The sequence below is a fragment of the Buteo buteo genome, chromosome 10, assembly GCF_964188355.1.
Source record: "Buteo buteo chromosome 10, bButBut1.hap1.1, whole genome shotgun sequence".
NCBI lineage: Eukaryota > Metazoa > Chordata > Aves > Accipitriformes > Accipitridae > Buteo > Buteo buteo.
Window position 1 is genome coordinate 13,222,860 of NC_134180.1, and position 21,252 is coordinate 13,244,111.

Below are 21,252 nucleotides of genomic sequence, written 5' to 3' on the forward strand. Positions count from 1 at the left end.
CCGCCCCTCTCCTCACGGGAGCGCGGGCCGCCGCTGTTGGGCGGGCAGGTCGCCCTTAAGGCTGCCGGCCGCTCCTCAAGACTGCCTTCACCCTCCGTGGAGCTTGACCGCCGCCTCGCCATCGCCGTACGTTCCGCCCGAGCGGCCGAAGACAGACAGCCGTACCAAACCCCGGCGCCTGCCGCCCCACAGCCGCCCCGGCCGGCCAGCGCCTCACGCCTCCTTAAGAGGCGGCGGTCAGCTGACGGCTGGCGCCTCCCCCGCCGCGCGGGTGAAAAGTGCCTTATGCCCGCAATGGGGAACGGGACCCTGCCCGAGCCGAGAGGGATGGCCGAGCCAGCGGGACACCAGGCGACCGTAAGCGCCGTGCCTTCTTCTTACGCGCTCATTAGCGGCTCCTCCGCGGGGCGGGAGGCGAGGCGAGGCCTGACAGGGCGGGGGGGTGCGCGGCTGCTGCGCCCGGCCCCGCGGGAGGGCGGGCAGGCAGGGCGCGGAGGGCCCGGGCTGAGGCGGCTGAAGCGCCCGCAGGGGCGGGCCAGAGCGCGGCGGTGAGGAGAGGTGCCGGCCGCCCTCCCTCTCTCCCTGCCCCCGCGGCAGGGTGGGGGGCCGGTCGAGCCCCGTTCTGTGAGGGGCGCCGAGAAGGGCGGCCGGGGCCGGGGGAGGGGGGAGAGGCGTCTTGCCGCGGGCGCCGCGTCAGGCACCTGCCGCCGCGCTGCCCGCCCGGCCCTGCCCGCGCCCCGCTGGGGGCAGCGCAGCCGTGGCTGTCGAGGAAGGCGCGCTGTCCGCTCGCCTCTCTGTCAGAAACGCGGTCGCCGTACGGCGTCCGGCCTCCCCAAGCAGTACGCGCGCAAAACGAAGCTTTCGTGAGGTAAAAGGGGGCAGGGAGGGGTGAAGAAGGCGTTCGCAACGCTTGCCACGTGTGCCCGAGCCGCGCAACGTGTGCGGCGAGAGGTACGAGGGCATGCCCGTGGTGATGGTGCAGCAAGTGGAAGGAGGGACCGCAAAAGTTACGTAAACCGCATTACTCATTATGAGCCCCTCGGTCTTGGGGTGCTAGGTTCGTGCTTGCCTTCGCCCAGTGTCACTGGGAACTGCTTTTGACAACAGTTACTGCAAACTCTACTATCTCATTTGCTTATCCCTGCATAGCGTGCGTGGTGAAGCAATCATTTTGAAATTCATAGGGAAGTAAAACAATACATCTGTTAAGGAAAAATTTCACAAAATGTCTGTGACAGCGGGTTTTCTTTTGGGTCTGATACCAAAAAAAAAAGTGCGTAAGAGTTCCTGTTTGTGACTTACAGCAGGCATTTGTTAGCATATATTAGAAGTATGATCACAGACCATAATCTCTTGTTTTCATGGGGTTGTGTGTTCTTGTTTGGGAACAAACTTGCACACTTTTAATGGTGGAGGTTAATTTGTTGTCCTGTTTGACCTCTGGTTGGTCCTGCTGCATCATTTGGAGAAGCTGCTGCCTCAGTGGTATGACCAGTTCCAGTGCTGGTGGTTGTGCCCCCCCTCCCCCAGTAGCTGAGGGGTTTGCATTGGTATGAAGTCTGTCACCTTCCCTTGAGCAACTACTGACAGGGGGTTTGAACTGCTGTGTGGGGCTGTGAACTGGAGCTGCTGAGGCTCCAGCACCTGTTGGCTGTGTGACCCCTGCAGAGCTGGTCACAACTTGTCGGTTGGCACCTCGTGTCATACCTTTGGGGAAAATCCCTTTGGCAACCTGAACTGTGGAGTGTGAAACTTCCAATTTGGAGGCTCCTTGCAGACGAAAGCATGAAAACTCTGCAACTAGGTAAAGATCTAATCCGAAGTGAGGAGCAATGATGTGGGTAGGACTTCTAACTGCAGTGGATGTTCCTGGCAGGAAGATGGTCTTCTGCACCTCAGTAGGCTCAGATACTTAGTGTATGAAACAACCGATTCATAGGATCAGCTTCTTTGTGGTTACCAAGAGTTGCTTAGACTACTAAAAATTTCAGAGTGAAAACATGAACCTAAAACTGATGTGCTTATTTTATTTTCTTTCTGTTAGGGGGAAGGTTTTGAATATACTGTGTAGAGTTAAGTGCTCCTCTGCCATTGTTGTCTCTCAAAATCACCACGTTATCCCTTTATGACAACCTTTCTGCATTCTCTTGTTCTGCTATGGCAGGGATACATAACAAAAGAGAAATGGAAATACTTATTTATGCCTGAATCACATAATTTAATCTCCTCATGCATGGCCAGTTAATCTGCACTGGAAAAATACCAGTTTGATTCTTGGCACCAAGTGCTGTTGATGACTTGTTTTTCTTGGAAGAATTAGACCAAGAAAAAAAAATTCTAATGCTGCTATTCACTAAGGTTGCATACTTTATTTTGTCTTGACTTGAATGTATTTTACTGACCATAGTTATCATAAAGTGTCCTTGGATTTTCATGATACTTTGATTAGATGACTTTTGTCATCTGACCTAAAATAGCTACAGTAGGAAATGTTTCAGCCAATCTGTTTTTGCTTTAGTATACTTCAGTTCATAACTTTTAGTCATACATAGGGGGAAAAATAATGAGTATGGAGTGAGCCCTCACTATTTCCTTCAGAAGTATTCATGCAAAGCCATTGAGCAGGCTTCACCAACATCTTGGGTGGCCTCTACTCTCTTCCTTGGCATTTATTCCTGACAGTACTAAGGGACTGAATACAGTGCAATGTAGCAATGACTTTCCAGGTGCACATGGCTTCAGAGGTAATAGGAGATGTCTCTGTTTGAGTCTATTTTAATTGATGTGCAATATTCAGGTATGTGGCAACTTTGGTTACTTCCATATAGGTTGGAAGAGGACAGCCTTGACAGTAGAACTGGAGCCGTTCTAGAGACTTGGGAACTGTGAATTCAGATTGAATTAAGTTACTTGAATGGCTTGGCCTGGGAAATATTGGAGATAGACTTGTGCAGCAGCTGGAGAAGGAGGTGTCTCCTGCTTGTACTCAGAAGTTCAAGTGTATGAAAACTGACTACAAAATATAAGAAAATACTTGGTTTCCCATGGAAACCTTCTAGCACAACAGGTAGAAGCTCAGAGTATGGTACTGTTGTGGTTTAACCCTAGCTGGCAACTAAGCCCCACACAGCTGCTCGCTCACCTCCCTCACAGTGGGATGGGGGAGAGAATCAGAAGGGTAAAAGTGAGAAAACTCTTGTGGGCTGGGATGAAGACAGTGTAATAGGTAAAGCTAAAGCCGCGCATGCAAGCAAAGTGAAACAAGGAATTCATTCAGCACTTCCCATTGGCAGGCAGGTGTTCAGCCATCTCCAGGAAAGCAGGGCTCCATCACGCACAAGGGTTACTTGGGAAGACAAACACCATCACTCTGAACGTCCCCCCTGTTCATTCTTCTTCCCCCAGCTCTATATGCTGAGCATGACGTCATATGGTCTGGAATATCCCTTTGGTCTGTTGGGGTCAGCTGTCCCAGCTGTGTCCCCTCCCAGCTTCTTGTACACACCCAGCCTGCTTGCTGGTGGGGTGGTGTGAGAAGCAGAAAAGGCCTTGATTCTTCATTACTGCTGAGCAGTGCTTACAAACATCCCTGTATTACCAACACTGTTTCCAGCACAAATCCAAAACACAACCCCATACTATCTACTGTGAAGAAAATTAACTCTATCCCAGCCAGAACCAGCACAGGTATGGCCCATGGTTAGTGTGTGGAGTTGTGAGATGGGAGATTAAGTTCAAATTTATTCTTTACCTGATAAAAAACACTGATGTAGATCAAAGTCTTCTTATCCTTCAGGGCAGTATCCTAAGAAGGGGACTGACCTTCAGGGAGCAAAACCAAATTCTTGACTAATTGTTTACTTAACACTGATGGGGAAGCCCACATTTCAGTGGTTGCTTTAAAGACAAGTACATATCAAAAATATGTCACTTACAGTCCAGAGATGATTTAAGCAACACAATCAAGTATTTTCCTACAGCTATGGTTCAGCAGGTGTTTCGGCTCCCAGCTAAAGCCTAGGGGCCCAGTCATGAGACACATTTTTAAACTGAGTTTACAACTGGCCTGTTTTTGTTTCATTTGCCTCTTTCTAAACAGAAGCTCCATGTAATATGTGGAAGTATTTCTCTTTGATTTCATGGGCAGTGGCAGCAGAATTGGCTATCATCTTCCTGAGAGGTGATGAACTCTTTTGTGTGTTCACTATGCCTCTGATATAACTGCGCCTTTCTCACTAGTCTGAAAAACAAATCCCAGAACCTGTCTTAGTAATGGAAATGATCTCATCACTGCCCTAGGTTATAATAACGTGATGTAGTAACAGAATACTTTCAAAAGAACTCTCTTTTTTTTTTCTTCTTAAAAAAACCCAAAACACAACCCAAAAAACCAAAAAAAACCACCCTGGTATTCAGACTTTCCTGAGGGCTTTCATTTACTGTTTACCTCAGAGAAATGATATGAATTTCCTGACTGTACCAATTTCCAGTAGCCTGTGTGTCAATGTCTGGAGCAGCGTTACTCAGCCCATGGTGCAGGGACAGGAGGTGGTCTCTAGGAGATGTGAAAGTGGTCCACAAAGCAGGAGCAAACACAGTACCAGGAAGCTCCAAAAAAAAATATTCTGTTGTTTTAAACGGGTTGTGGGGAAAGTAAAAGTAACTAATGAACATTTAAACTTTAGCATAATTTTTTTAAAATGGAAAATACTGTGGCAATATTGCAGGTGAGAATTGGTGGACTTTCCTTAGAAATATCAATCAGTTCTTCAGCATGGAAGTATTGTATAGAATGAGATGATTTCTACAAAAAAAAAAAAGACCACAGTGTTGGTGAAGGGAAAAATATCAGACGTATATTGATAGATGATGTGGCCATCACTGTACAGATTTTATTTGTGTTCTCTAAGGTTCATAATGAAAGCCATGAGCTGTTGCCATTGGTAACTCTGAAGCCTGTGTTGGTCCTGTATCAGCTGGCAGGTTTGGCTGGGGGCATGGACACTGCAGTTTTTCTCCCAATATGTTATCCTTTCCCATAAAGATGGTTGCTGAGATGACACTTTCCATCTCAGCTCATGCTTTTGCTGTGTGCTGGGGTTTCCAAGACTGTTGGTGTGTGCAGTGACGGAAGCTTTTGAGATCTCGACTGACAAATAGAGACGTTGTAGAAGTCAATGTGTGAGTGAGTTGCCCAGACTCTACAAGTAATCCCTGGAGGAAAAACAGGCGCTTCCAGGGTAAAGTTAATGTGATTCTAAAGCAGATATCCAACAAGCCACATAAATTCTGTGCTAGAAGTGCCTCTCTGTCTGCTGGCTAAGCATGGATGAAGACTTCTATATGGTAGGCATTTGAAGTTAAGTGAGGTGAATCCTGCCTCTGGTGTCTTATGTGTCTGAGCGCAGTAGTCTGTTGTGCAGGCTGCACAGCTCTGTTTGCAAGCACTCTTTCGAGATGCAGTTTCCTTTCACATGAGTGGTAGCATTGGTAATGGTGCATCCTAGAGCTTAGAGCAAAGAATACAGTGCTGCTTTTTGTCTGCTGATAACAAAACTACTTTGGCAGACGTTTATAGGCTTAATTACTAAATTAAATGTTGCTAATTTTTTATTTTCATCACCTCAGGATGCTGAAAGCATATTTTCAAAATATAAAGTAGCCTTTTTGCAAACAAGAATCCTTGTCTCTCCATCGTTCCAGCTTCCATCCCTAAATATGCAGATTTAGGAAGGAGACAGAAAATATAGGGTCAAATCTTCCACATACACAAGCTCAGAACTATACATGATTTGACTCAGTCACATTTGTGTGTTTTGTGGTTATCTGATAGTAAAGCCATTGAACTGACTCATGTTTGATATTTATCTAATATTTTCCTTAAAATGATCTCAGCATAAATCAGTAAAACTTTTATTTCTTTTCTTAGTAGTATTATCAGTCAGTTACAGCAGTGCTTATATCGTTAGCCAAGTTCTGTAGTAATAAATAATCCTTTTATATTTACAGTGATTATAAAGTTATATATTTGTTTGCACACACATGCAGATTATAATAAGATCTGTACAAATGTATATTTCTTCTAATAAGTGGCAGTCGCAGTCCCCAAGGGATTGCATTTTAGAAGACATGCTGATGAACGAGACTGATAAGTGGAATGTTGGGGTAGATGGAGATGATGGAGTAAGAAGCACAGTGAATGCATATGTATAGGCTGTCTCATACTGTCTGGTCCATTGCATTGGCCAGACCATTAAATAGAAAGATCTGGCTTTTGGAAAACTTTGTAGGTTAAGTGTGTGTTTGTTGGGGTTTTTTTGGTTGATTTTTTTCCCTTTTTTTTTTTTCTCTTCCTTGTTGCTGTGTCTGTGTCTCAAGGATATAGATTGTAAATGGAGCTTAACTGCTAGAACTGTATTTTTCATGCATTTAACTTACTGCATTGTCAATTGGATGCTAAAAATAAATGCCCCCAAGTAGAGGATTAATTTTGGCCTGTTCCAAACTCCATTAATGTCAGTAGGAAAACAAACAACACTCATGGGCAATTGTTGTACCAGACACTGAGAAGCTCTTGGTGTGGCCTGAACCGTTACTTTGCATGGTCTGTCAGAAAAAATTGTGCCTTTGTAGTCAACATGCAAAAGTGTAACTCTATGCAAAATCAGCAGCTGCTGCCTAACGTTGCAGTCATGTTAGGAAAAAAGACAAAACAGAACTACAAATCATTTTGGGGAGAAGGTGACTGTGTAGACTTGTGGCATGTAACTAATCAGAAATTTTCTGGTTGTTACTCTTGTGTACCATCTTCTAAAAATAACCTCTAATGGAGAACTGTAAAAGATAATGCACTTTTGAGGCACTTCTATTCTTTAACATTTCATAAATATGGATGCCTGCTTACATAAACATCTGCAGTAATGATCATAATCTTGACCTGGGAAATATCTATAAAATATGAAACTAACCATTCTTATGCTGCTGTTTTGTTTAAGTCCTTTTTTTGTCCTAATCCAAGGAGAATTGATAATGAGTTTCTAACCTTAGTGCAACACCCCTTTATCTTTTGATAAAGGCATGAATCTGCTAAGTTTTCACAACCAAGGTGTTTTGGGGCTGTTTTCTTATGTGGAAAAATACTTTTTCTTCATGTAACCAAAACCCTGCAACTATGAATCAAGGACAATGCTAGTGGAAAACCTCAAGAAAAATGAGAATAGTAGCTTGTACAACATCTATGAGGAAGATGCTAGGAAGCAAGTCCTAGCTTTTCTTATATCCAGTTTATTTTTATGGGTTTGCGTGTGTTCAGTGATGATACTTGCAGACACTTTTTTTTTTTTAACCAGGCAATTTAACATTCCAGTAGGACGTTGGTGTGATGTCTGTGCCGACAGTAATGAAAACCAGTTCTTTACTAATTGCAAAATATGCCAGTATCTTACGTTTCTCTGGCATTTTCCACTTTGAATAGCACATGCTCACACAGACCTTCCTGGTAAGTGATCAATTACATTTAACTATGACATACTTTCAAATATTATTTTGCTTTTTATACTTAAATTCCTTTTTCCAAGAATCCCTAATTTATTAATTTAATGAGCTCTTCAACATTCTCAACTCTCCCATGGCTTAGTGAACATAGGTTTAATTTTTGTAAGGGTGTTTTTGATATAGAGAAATAAAACAGCTTCTTCCTAGTCATTAAGTCAAATCTGAATCAAAATTATGTATAAAAACCTGAAACCATGTCTCGTAGTCTCGCCTTAAACATTCTTCCCTCCCAAATCCACAGTGTTGTAAAAAAGTGGCCACTATAATTATGGTGAATTTTATTATGTGTTGTTTGTTTGTCTGAAAAGAATTCAGGCATGGGTGGGGTTTTTTTTTTGCTTATCTTTTATGTGCTTCTGAGGATTATCTCTTATAATTTAGGAACTGAAATAGTGCAAGCATAAAAAAGATGTTTGATATGGCTAAAGCAGAAGGAAAACAAGTTTTGTTGCTTGTAACACTTTTTTACCAGTGAGTGCAAAGTAAGGAGGATCATATGAACTGAGCCTGGCTTCTCCCTCCAGTTCCTTCTTCTCTTTAAAATTATTGCTTTATGTAGGTCTGTCTATGATCAGCTGTAACGCTGTGTAACTGTTTCTGAAAGAAGCTCAGAAAAAATGGTGTTAAGTGGAGCGCAGCAGGACAGTGCTGGCTAACACACTGGTGCGCGCAGGTGGAGAGCAGTGTCCAGCCTGTTTTCTATATATTTAAGATGAAGAATTTGACTGATTTTTTTCTTATTATTTTTTTTTTATGCTAGAGCAGAATATATGGTTGATTGTGGGGCAGTCCTGCTTCTTGGTATCACTTTTTGTGCATAAATGAAGGGCCAGAGAAAGAGCAAACATCTGGGATGAGGGAGACCACAATTCATATGCCTGCTCTGAAATGAATAGTGTGGGAAGGTGAACATTAGTCTCCCTCAACTGAGAGTGACCCGGCCACATACAGACTGGCTGTTTTGAGTTAGCTTCAGGTTGAGTAAAAGTGTGATTAAACTCTCCCAAAAAGAGTTTTACTAAAAACCTGGTGTAGTTCTCTAATGACAGCTTTTTGCTTTGACAAATGGACATTTTTCTGAAGAAAAAGTCTTGTTGAAAAGTGCTTGAACGTCTCCACTGTGTATTCCTTTGTCCTGTAATATGTGTCAGTCATTTCCCTTTCAGCACAGAGCTGGCACATCAACTGGTGTTTTAAGATGCTGAGAGAGAGTTTGAGTTTGCAAGGGAGGTAGTAAGCCCTTGGTGTCTTTAAGAAATAGTTAAATTAAAAGCTTAGACGGTTTGGTAAGAGAGTAGTCATAGTTCATTTAAGTTTTGCTGAACTTTCTCTGGCTGACTGATCCTCTATGCCTCAGAGCAGAGCATGAAAGTCCCCCTTATGTCCCTAATTTTGCAAAGCTGTTTTAACGAGGGAATATGTAAATTTGGGTTTGCTTCCTGGCTTTGATTGCTGTCCATTTGCTTCTTGAGTCATTGTTTGTGGGTCCTTAGTGTATTAGATTGTTTGTATCACATTACTGAAGGCCACATTTATGGTCTGGGTAGTTAGCAGTTACTGCTTTTTTGTTAGTTTTGTGGTTTTTGTTTGCTTTATATAACCATTGGTGCAGCTAACCTCTTAGTACTGGTAGAATCAGATTACAGTAAGGTTTGACATATTTTCTTGCTTATGATAAATAGAAAAATTTCCAATAATTGTATTAAATCAAAACGTTATTTTCAGTTTTAACCCATCTCCAAAACCTTAGTTGGTAATGTTGTGCATCAATTAATAGTGGTTTAGGTCCTTCCCCTCATCCTCTTGGGGCTTCACTGTGTTGATAACAGTAGCACTTGAGATAGTTGTCTGAAAATGAAGTGAGTGTCACCCAGTTCAAAACTTTCTTCCTAAATCAGCAGAGAGATTGCACTATAGCTCTTACAGCAGCTTGCTGTTTTTGCTGTTGTTACTCTGAACTCAGCAGAAATGGTGGAGCAGAAGATTCAAGCCCTTTTGATGCTGCCACTGTAGGCCTGGGAAAAGAGCAGGCGCAGGCACTTGTTGGCTGGAGCACGGATGGCAGAGATGACTGGGGGACAGCGAGAGCTTCAGAGAAGTCATGAGAGGCATGGTACAGAAAGAGGAAACTCAAGAAGGGGCAGAATAACGTGCCACTTCCTTGTGCAGTCTCCGAGCAGGAAGACAGCTTGCTGCTTACTCTTTCCAGGCAGGAGAGGAGGCCTGCAGAGGAGCTGCAACAAAGTCTTACTTGAATTCGTAGAGAAAAATCAAAACCCCTGAGTAAATGCTTTGCTTATGTAAGTTTGGCTTCAAACACCAGCTTGTGTTTGAACTTGGGAGCTTTTTTGTAACTGCTCAAATCCTGGACTGAAGGCCTCTTTGGCTAGAGGCTTGGCTGTGTGGGGTCAGGCAGGCTTTGTGCCAAGCCATGTGGCTTTGTGTGGAAGCCAAGTGTTAGATACATGATGAAGACCATTGGTATTGATGCACTTTCTACTGCAAAAGTGTCCAACTGGAGACTTATCAAGAAAATGAATGGGGCAGTTGGGCTATCCTGCTAGGTCTAGTATTTTTTTTATTAAATCAGTTGATTATAAAATTATTTATATATGAAAAATACAAAGAAATCTTTCATAGTACAAGTTTACCACTTAGTCTCTCCCCTCAAGAGTATAATATATGCAGTAGGGATGGCTGTATTTGCCTTTGTGTCTATGTGTTTGTATGAAACATACATTTGTGTTACTTACTCAGACTCCAGCTTGGCAATAGCCATAAAATATTTCCATATAAATTTTACTCACGTCATTTAAAAGAGGCTGAAAAATCTCAGCGTCAGAAGTTTCTTCATGACTACTTTTACTAGAAAGTCCTGACAAATTTCCTTGAGTCACTCTAACTACTTTGTCATGCTTTTAATGTTATGACCATATAGACCAAAGGAAGTGCAGCACAATTGTCCCCTTTATTGCAGACAGTGACCAGAGCTCATGTTTTGAGTAAACAGTCCCAAACCAGAACATAAAAGTTGTAATGTTGAGTCATGTTGTACAGACACTGAGTGTAAGATGATGAAACACACCTTTTGTGTGCAGTCCTTTCTCCATCCCTCCAGTGCCAGCATGACAGTAGCCTGTGTGTGCTGGCTGGCGTAACAGTTGGCACTGAAATGCCAGGAAATTTGGGAAAAAAAGAGCAGTTTGGATAACTTGCTCTGGATACTAACTGAACTGAAAAAGAATTCAAAAAGATATTTAAAGGAAACATTCGCCTAACTTTCAGCTAAATTTGTTTTATTGTTGACATGTGTTATCTGAACAAAGCCAGCTGTTAATTTCACAGCTCCTTGCATTTTTAGCTATTATTGTGGTTGTTCTTTTGTGTGTAACCACTGCATAACTGTAATGCAGAAGAATTGTCAACTGTAGTTGCAGCCTGAGAGCATTGGGCAGCTTTGCATGCTTGTCTCTTCCCCAAAAGGTCAAACATAAATACTTAAATAAAATTTTATTCTAATATTTTCCATAAAGTGTTTTATTTTAAACCATCCCTATCTTACAGCAGGGAAGCAAAATGAGGAGTGAAGGTGTAGGTGAGTTAAAGATATGTAATAACCAAACTCTCATTATTTTAATAAAATCTTTAAAAGGCATTGGCCCAGAAATATTTAGGAGTTGGATGACATCCCTGTTGTCACCAAGGGAGAGTAAAGGATTTGGATTGAGATCTTTGGAGTCTAAATGTAGTATCCTAAAACATTCAGCAACAGTTCTTTTCACAGTAACAATGAGGCTTCTTAAAGTGGGTTCCTGGTGGTTTTGGCAGGGAACAGCTGCTGACCAGCACACTGCAGCACGGTAGAGGAAATGAGAAGTTTTGTCAAAGATCCAGGTAAGAATGAAATGCAGGGGAGATTTTTTTTTCTTCCCTTCACCTAAGTTTTAAAGAAATATATTCAACAAACAACTCTGTCCAGTCAGGTGCTGCACTGGAGATGTATATAATTTAATTTTAGCAGTTATTATTTGTTTTAATTTTTGGCAGCACTTCTAAAGCTGCCACTGGTATTGAGTTTTTCCATTTTGGAGAGCCTGGCTTGACACCTCAAACGTGCTAGGTACTTGGCGTACCCATTATCTTGAAGTGTGAGTTTTTGTTCTTTGCTGCCTTAAGTTGGGCTTCGAAAAGTAAGAAAACACTTAAACAAGTGACCGTCATACATAAAACGTTTATTTGTGGAATAACTACATTCTGAAATCCTTATGTACAGAAATGCTGGGCATTTTTTAATCTTGTTTTTTCTTACTTGCAGTGTGCATGTAACAAATAGCCTGCATAGATGATCTTCTTGAAATGATATAACTAATAGGTGGACTTGACTAGTGTACTGTAATTGTTTTTACAGGGAATATATCCTAATAATTCTTCTTTTTATGGAACTTCCACCAGATTTTTCACATTCTTCTTTGATTTTTGGCCTTCTTGTTGGAAAAACAAGCTAGCTGGTTCCCACATAAGCTACAGGCTGTCTGACCCACACAGTGGGGATTACTGAAGAGCTGCTCGAGATTTTTTTTTTGACAAATTTTGAGACTCTGCCACCTAATCTGATCTGTCTTGTGGCTTGGATTTCTGTAGAAAAAGACAGCGATCTTTGCCATTTAAAAAAAAAATTCTTGAAAAATATTCTTGGAGTCCCTCAAATTACCTTTTTTTTTTTTTACATTCAAGGCTGATTTTTTGTTCTAGTGCAATTTCAAGTCAAGTGAAATACAAGACATTGGAGAAAAGTTTTATGTAAAGGTATTAACTCAAGGAACTCTTTCATTCTCAGAATACATTAACTCCTTACTTTGGATTTAGTCAGTTCAACTTTCTAATATTTCTGTAAGTTTGCCATACAGTAAAATCGTGTATGATGACATGGCTTTTTCTCCTAACCTCTCACAAACTGTTGCAGTGAGTGTTTCTTGTTAACTGGCCTTTGCGTAAGCAGTATAATTGTAAGATAAACCATCATGCCCTGAATCAGCTGCCTCTTCCTTCAGGCCTGTAGTTAGTGTTCATAGTGAAAATACAGTACTTGGCTGGTTAGGAAATGTACTGGGAACTTCCATGACTGATGTGAAATAGATGCAGGTATTCAGGCAGAAATGCTTCCAGCCTCTTGAATATTCCTGTTCGTAAGGCCATTCCTTGTAGAATGTAAGATAGGGATTTTCTTCTTCCTGTTGGACTAAATCCAGCTTAATTAAGTTTCTTTCAGGAGCATGTCTGATTTCTACTGACTCAGTAAGGCTTGTCTCCTGTCACAGGAGGTTACTGTAACATGGAGCTCTCCAGGAGGTGCTGGGCAGCTGTATATAGAGAACTGGCCTGGTTATTGTACCACTTCTGTCTTCCTCATTTTTGGCCTCTAAAGTAGCCTCCAGCACTAGATAAGGTGTAAATTAACCTTGTGTCATGGATTAACCCCAGCCAGCAACTAAGCACCACGCAGCTGCTTACTCACTTCCTCCCCCCTCTCCCCCCAGTGGGATGGGGGAGAAAAATCAGGAAAAAGAAGTAAAACTCGTGGGTTGAGATAAGAACAGTTTAATAGAACAGAAAAGAAACTAATAATGATAACACTAATAAAATAACAACACTAATAATAATAAGAGGATTGGAATATACAAATGATGCACAGTGCAATTGCTCACTACCTCCTGATCAACGCCCAGTTAGTCCCTGAGCGGCGATTGCCCTGCCCCTACTCCCCCCAGTTTGTACACTAGATGGGACATCACATGGTATGGAATACCCCGTTGGCTAGTTTGGGTCAGCTGCCCTGGCTCCATCCTGTGCCAACTTCTTGTGCCCCTCCAGCTTTCTTGCTGGCTAGGCATGAGAAGCTGGAAAATCCTTGACTTCAGACAGAACAGTACTTAGAAACAACTGAAAACATCAGTGTTATCAACATTCTTCTCATACCTAGCTCAAAAACACAGCACTGTACCAGCTACCAGGAAGACAATTAACTCTATCCCAGCTGAAACCAGGACACCTTGCTCAAGATTTCTGTGATGTTTCCAGAGTTTCAGCCCTGCTAGGGTATTTTATAGTACTCTCCTGCCATTGAAAGGAAATCTTAGTTACTCTGTGTCACCTGTAGTTTCAGTAATTGGTTACAGGCTGACAGGTCATCTTTCAAAAAGAGATTCACGATCTTTTCATCTGTTACGTCCTCTAGCAGGAAGTCAAATGTGGTTTCCCGATCTTAAAATCTCCTGTCTAGCTGTTTATGCTGTGTTAACTTCCTTGCCAAACTTCACCCCAGAGCATCCTCCAAAAATGTGGCACAAAGGTTGAGCTTTTTGCCTTTCTGCTCAGACTCCTTCCTTCCACCCATGCTCTCCTGGCAAGGCATGGGAAGAACAGTCAGTGCATGTCAGCGAAGCATATACTTTTTCATTTTTGTTGAAAATGGAGTGATGGGTGCTCTACACAAAGTAAGGTGTAAACCTTGTTTGTTGTGTGGGAAGGCCTAAATTAAGAAATAACGTTACTGTGATTTTCCAGGATGCTAGGCAAAATCATGTAGAAACAGATTATTTATTATTTCTGTTATACAATCACAGGATCAATCTGTAACCAAATAAAATTCTGTAATCTGATTTGATAAAAATGGATGGTGACATTCATACCAAAAGCCTGAGTCAATATTTAGCTTATTCTGTACCTCTTACTCTTATCACATTAGATTAAGCATTAATGACTGTACCAGTGAGTCGCACTTATTAACTTTTTTAAATTGTCTGTGTCTTTGATTTGTAAGAACTGTCCAGCTTGATATAAACAATCTCCCTTTTATGATTTTTCTTACAATCTTGGGGACGTATTCTGGTGGTGATATTTATACTGTGTTATGCTTTACTCATTTTCAGAGTTTTTCCGCTCAGTAAGACTAACTGTGGAGTAAGCTTATACTCAGCATGAAATAGGAACATCTCATTATTCTTGTCTTTTGTCCTCGATATATCCTGTAAAACTGAATTATCTGTAGGAGTTTACTGGATCAACACTGAGAATGAAAATGTTCCAGTAATAATCGCTGTCCATGCATGTGTGTGTAACTTTTTTGTGGAATTGCTCTGGTAGTGTCTGACTTGAGAGGCAGTAATCCCTTATCCATTTCAGTCTGTCACCACAAGTGAAAATGAGCTAAGTTCACACAAGAGTCTTGATTTAAACAGCAATCCACCAATCAACTAATAGCTTGTTACTTTTGATGTCTGAAACTGTGCCTGACAATTAAATGCTCTTGGCCTGACAAAAGTAGTGTTGACTTTTGGGTGAAAGTGAGATTTAGGAATTTAGTAGAAAGCTGTCTTCTGTATTATGTGACCAAGCTAAACTGTGGCCTGTTCAAGAGGCTATGTTTGCTCTGGTATTTTGTATACTTGGACAATTTGTAGACTTGGACATTTGTCAATAAAACATTAAGAAATATATCATTAATCAGTCTTGCTGGTTTAGTTAGTTTTGGTGGTTCTGTATGAATTGACAGAATTTATGCTCATGGTGTTGCAGAGGCACTGCCTGCGATGTGCTTTGATAGTCCTTTAGGAAGGAATGCTATCAGCCCTGGGAACAGCACAGTTTCACAGGCAATGCGATACCACCAGATATCAGGCAAACAAAACAATATGTGTTAATAATATTAAAGTGTCCTTGAAGATCTGCTTAGAGGCACTACTTCTCCTGCAATCTCTCAAGGGTTGGCCTGCCACCAGCTTTAGCTCGAGTTCAGTTCTTTGTACGTGCTTGTGATACAGTCCTTAATTAGTTGATGATTTTTCCATTAGGCTTTGTGGGATGGACAGTGTATAGTGGCAGTGTTAAGTTCAGATAATTCTGGGATCACAGCTCTGTTTACTGAAGATATTTGAAGTAAATATTTTTCAAGACTTTCTTTGTGGCTCTTCATGAGCTTCTGTTTGTGCTGTATTTTGGCTCCTCTGCTGCACTAAGACTTTAGATATAGAAATATATTAGCGTGCTTAACCCAAACTCCATTGATAATGTAGTGCAGGCTTGCAGAGGGAGTGGTGTAATTATGCTAGGGTCAGGTAACACTGATTTGAATTAAATCCACTGTAAATGACATAAGTATTCAAGTCACTTAAACACAGATGTCTGCTACCACTTCAGATGTCCTGCTGGCTTCTGGCAGAGCATTGGATACCTGTCCATCTGCCAGCCCCAGGTACACTCACATGTCTGAAATAAATAGCACTGGATGCCTGTCTTTGGGTACCTGCTTCTGTTTATCACATACTGAAAGGCTGTGATTAAGACACCAAACCAAGTGCTCCAATTTGGAGAAATAGCAGCATGACTAGGCTGGGATCTGTCATGCTGTTGGTTGGAGCTGTGTAGAAAACCAGGGTTTTAGGCTTTGTGGTATCACATCAGGGTCTTCTTGCTCCCTGGCCCTTTTCTCCCTATTCAGAGACTCTTCCTGTATGTCTTTAGCTTGTAGTTTGTGCATGTGTGTTTGTGATACAATTGTTAATTATATGATTGCATATTTGTCTGTCTGCGTGATCCTTGCCTCATTCAACATGGAGGACAGATGGTGCTTGGGGATTCATTACGGCTCTGTAGCCAAAGAGGCTGTTGTTTGCAGGATCGCAAATGTATTCCCTGCAGATGTTGAAATAGATGAGGGTGGGGGGTTATAGGAAAAGAGAGAATGATCTCATGTCTAAGCCAGTCGACCAGTTGAGTGGTGATCTGGAGAACTGGAACTCTGCCTCTAGGATGCTAGACAAATAACTCAAACCAGGCTTCTTATCCTAGGCCTGACCTATTTTCTTATTTCTGCAGATAGAGCAGTATCCTCAGCTTGGTTTCGTGTATCATCTTAAAATGAGCATGGTAACTTGTTGGTAGTTGACTGTGCAGTTAGGGGAAATGGTGTATTTTCTGTTTTATGACTTACAAATTTCCTCTTCATTACAGTGTTTGGATAACCCTCACTGTTGCCTTTTCTTGATTGCCTTTGAAGTTTGCAACAGTTTCTCAAAAACTGGTATGTCAGGGATGTTTACCAAGGTTCTCCTACTTTAAGTAGGACCCAAGGTAAAATTAACTTGAATGTAACAAACCAGCTATACAGTTATGTCTATAAACACAATGTTACTTCCCTCCCATCTGCCTGTTTACACCACAGCTGAATTCGGCTGATAGAATGTTAATAAAAATAAGTCTTTGCAATTATTATTGCAGTAGGAGAAATAATGGTGGATATGTGTTAGAGATCTTCCTTTAAGTCTGAAAGGCTGCCTGCTTTCTATGATAAAGATGTCTTGTTCCTATTGTCCTAGTATTGAGCTGCCTTGAATGAAAACTATGAACTGAATGTATGTTAAAGTCTTTCTTATTCAGACTTCCTTAGATAAAACCAAATAAATAAACCCAGGGTAATTTCTAGCCTCAAGCTATTGTTAGGGTTGACAGGATTAAAGAAGGGATATCGTAATGTTCCAGTGATCATAACGAAACAAAATTTTTATGGAAATGCCTGCATGTAATTGCTCAAGAGCAAGGGTATTGGGAGTAACATAAATGATCATTCCTTAGGGTTTATTCTGCCCTTTCAAAATTGAGGGTTAGGAATCATTTCCTTGAGACCAAACCCCATGTGGTGGTTTTTTTCTTTTCACTCTGAAGCTTCTGCTGATTGTTCGGGTCTGGTCATGGTTCAGCTGAATCTAAGAACTGATCCTGTCCAGCAGTTTCCCTGTTTTTTTAGAGATGCAGAAAGGAATAACCTCTGTTAGTGTATTTTACTTTGATGATTGGAAACAGTTCTGAAGTTTAAGGCCTCTGGTGGCCCCTGATTTCAGTAGAAATCTTCACAAAGTGTTCAGAAAACAGTGGCCTATGAAGAACCTGTTTAAATCCTGGCAGCTGGTTTGCAGTTTGCCCATCAAAGCCTCTTGTGAATCTCTAGACAACTGGGGTGACTGGGGAGGCTGTACACAGCTTTAGTTGGAATTCCCAGGTTTACAGAGGGCACTATTGCTGCTCGTTTATAGTTAAATGAGCAGCTGCTGAGTTCTGTGCTATTGCTGCAGATTAGATGCTGGAACTTGTTGCCTGTTATTTTCTTAGGCGCAGTTAGGTTTGACTTTGGGAATTTGCTGTTTGTGGAAAAGCTTTCAAAGTGAAGGTGGTATGAACAGCTGCGTTTAAATGGCTAAACAGTTCTTTACTACGAAAGGTTGCAGTTGTCTGGTGCAAGTTGCTGACTATTGTGCTTGTGCTCTCCAACTGGCTTTTCAGTTCTAAAATTCATGTCCCTTGGTGTGAGTACAGGACATATCCTTGAAAGGAGGATACAAAGAGAAACTTCATCTCTGTCCTGTCCTGACCATATGAGCATCTTAATATAGAAGCAAAGCATGGGAACCAAGAATTTGTTACTACAGTAAAAAGGCTATTAACTAAACACTGTTTTTTTTTTTTTTTTGTTTGTTTGTTTGGTTGGTTTTTTACTAGCACTGTAATGCATGGAAGCATATACATTTGAATGTATGTAATGGATAAATATAATTGTGCTATTCTTTTTGTTTATTTGTAGAGCTGCTAGAAACACTTGGATGACTGGAATTCAAGATATTTGGTTTGTGCTCTTACTCTGAGGTAGAGGAAATAAGCACAAGAAATTTCTCTAGTTCAGGCAAGTAAATATCTCTACCTCCATAGCTTGTGTGAAATTAAGCTCATGGTAAACAAATGAATTGTAGGAACCTTCCTAAAGTGGAGGAACTAGTTTAAAAGAACATAAGAATTTTACTTACATTTTTTTCTTTATTTCATAGTTAAAGGATCTGTCATACTCAACTCTGAAGAACTGGGAAGCCTCTTCTGTGTAGAATTGAAATAGACATTTGACAGTTGTCTTGAATACAAATTAAGGCAAAAATGTCTGTCATAGATCCCTATCAACACATTGTGGTAAGTAGCTTTGAATCTTCTATGTATACTGTCTTGTATAATCTGTACTGTCTTGTATAATGTATTCTATTAGAAGTTACTCTAAATAAGCACAGAGCGTTAGAATTATGACTACTTCCTTAGAGAAATGGTAAGCATGGTTAGAACAAATTTCTCCAGAAATTTATTTGAATGAAATTTGAAAGATTCAAGTTAGCTTTTCAAAAGCGTATCACGGCTTTGAGTGTGGCTGCTCATGTGTAAGTCAAAATGGAATACGGGCTCCTAACAACCTCATGGGTACAGTGTCATAAGGTATCATTTTAAAGGACTTGCCTGTTCAAGTTGTTTCATCAAAGTGCCTGTAGTTGACTGTTTCATACAAGGTTTTCCACACACTGATTGTCAAACTGAACTGTAGTCTACAAAAGTAACATCATGTGTCTAACTTTCTCCCTTGCAGTACAATTTTTTTTTTTATATACAATTCTAGTTACCGAATAATTTTTTTTCCCTTTTCACCAGTATGGATAGAGGGGTAAGTTGGCAATTTTTGATATTTAGATCTTAAACCAGTGTGTAGCAGTGATGTTGATTCAAAGAGACTCTTCAATATACAGCCTGCAAACTCTAGGTAAAGGTCAGTGAAATGATCTGTGCCACTCAACACCGCACTGCTGCCAAAAACTCTTGCTCCTTCCTTCCTGCTTTATTCCAATGTTCCTGCTGCATCCCTAGTACCAGCTCTCAAACATATCTGGTCAGAGTGAGCCAATTGACACTGAATTGGCAGAAAAACAGTTCAGTGCAAAAGATTAGTTCTTGGCTGTCAGAGCTGGCCCAAGGGAAGGGTACAATCATGTGAGCACAACCTGTAAAAGTAGAGAAATAGGGGCAAGGGAAGGAGAAGAAGGGAAATGGGAGCAGAACTGCCCTTTGTATGGCAGGCCAGTAGAGTGGCTCAGCAGCTTGTTGAATGCTGTCTTTCAGTTGTAATACTCACACGTATCTTTGCTTGAGTGACTTTCCAAAGTAAACACTGAAATTGCAATTCCTGCTCAAACTGAAATCTTGGAACAAGCTGGGTGTGTCCATATCAAGCACTTTTCGTAACAGTCCCAGAATCTCATGGCAGGAAAAGTGATAAGTACTCAAAGATAGTTACCATACACTTGTCATAATGTTGAACTTCTACGTTGCTAAAAATACAGCATATGCTTCCTTGAAAATGATCTCTTATCATTTATGTGGTTTCTACCCCACACAGTCACATCCTTTACATGTGTTTGCAGCCAGCAGATGTCAAACTTGTGTTTTACTCACTCTGTAGTTTTGTGAACGTTACTGTAAAGACAAGTTTCAGGTTGACGTTTGTATTTAAGTGTTAAAACAATACACTTAATCCTTTCTGCATCAGTGCCCTCTCCTGGATGGAATGCCTGAGCTGATCTGCACTTTTTTGGGAGGGGTCTCCGTTATATTTCATTGAATCATTCACATAAAAGATCTTTTTTGATATCAATATATATACCATAATGGACAAAATGGAGCCTTAGAAGTATATGTAGTTACAGTCCTCTGGCAATGATGAACTGCTGCTGTGGGAATGTTGGTAATGCAGGTAGGAACACTGTTAATACAAGAGCTGATCCTATAATTGCTTGAAAAGTGAACAGAAATCTCTGAGGCTTCTTAATTCAAAAATTGAAATTGCATGGAAAGCTTTACTAAAACTTAGAACAGTCAAGGGCAGCAGGCTCATATCAATGCAAAAATCTTGGATTTTTAATGATGTTTGGCATTAAAAGACTCAAAAGAATTCTGCATTTTCCAAAAGTTGTTCTGTTAACTATTATGTGTTTTCTGATCTCTTTATTTTTTTTTTTCTCATTTTACGGAAGACTTGGAGGAGTGAAATAAGACATTCACAAAGTTATTGCAGGTACAGACAGAACGGACCGTACCAAAAATGCTTTTAGTTTCAGAGAATGAAGAATTAAAATGTATTATGCATCTTCAGTTATGTTGATATGGGGGATAAATATTATAACAGTGGGAGAAATCACTTCAAGATAATTTGTGTGTGTGTATGCACAAATGTTTGTCTTAACTGTAAAACCCAGTGAAAGAAGAGCATGGACTTAATGAAAATCTGTTACTTAAGAAAACAGGCAAACATTTTCATTTGTCTAGCCTAATCTTCATCTCAAGTGTCCTTAACGTTAAGGATGTAAAAGTAATAAATATTTATTACACTATCTATACCAGAACTTCCCGACTGGTATTTTGTGTGCAAGTTTATCTCCTGATTGAGTTACACTTTGTGACTTGGCATTCTGCAATACGAAAAGTATTGTATTCAATGCATGCAAATCCCTTGCTTTCTCCATAAGTGTGGAAAGTTTGTAGGTAAAACCCAATTGTGTTACAGGAGATATTAGCATCTTGTTCTGTTTCCCAGTCCCATAATGGGATGGTAATGATGTTTATGTACATACAAATGCATGTGTGATATGTAAAATGGAGGAAATCAGATAATTAGAGAAATTTTACTGGAAGGAATAAAAAGCAGTCAAAGGTGAAAGAAGAACAAAGGAGGCAGGAGGAGGATTTAGAAGAGATGGAGAGCTGTGGTGTGAGAATGGGAGATATTGAACCATGGCTGTGCAGGATACTTGGAAAACCATGTGTATTGAACCAGTAGAGAGT

General features: G+C 40.9%; 1 protein-coding gene across 3 annotated transcripts in view; it reads left to right on the forward strand.

Moving 5' to 3' along the window:
- The first annotated feature begins 242 nt into the window (after window positions 1–242).
- The window catches only part of PLA2G4A (phospholipase A2 group IVA), an 85,939-nt gene continuing 64,929 nt past the window's right edge, over window positions 243–21,252 (forward strand). Inside the window, exons 1-4 of one of the 3 annotated variants that reach the window (XM_075038711.1) lie at window positions 253–357; window positions 7,350–7,498; window positions 18,188–18,286; window positions 18,429–18,564. In XM_075038711.1, coding sequence (XP_074894812.1) covers window positions 18,532–18,564 — 33 coding nt within the window. In that variant the 5' untranslated portion in view covers window positions 253–357; window positions 7,350–7,498; window positions 18,188–18,286; window positions 18,429–18,531. Of the gene's footprint in view, window positions 358–7,349; window positions 7,499–18,187; window positions 18,287–18,428; window positions 18,565–20,444; window positions 20,486–21,252 lie in introns of those variants that run through there. The other 2 variants (XM_075038710.1, XM_075038712.1) reach the window with 2 other exon arrangements.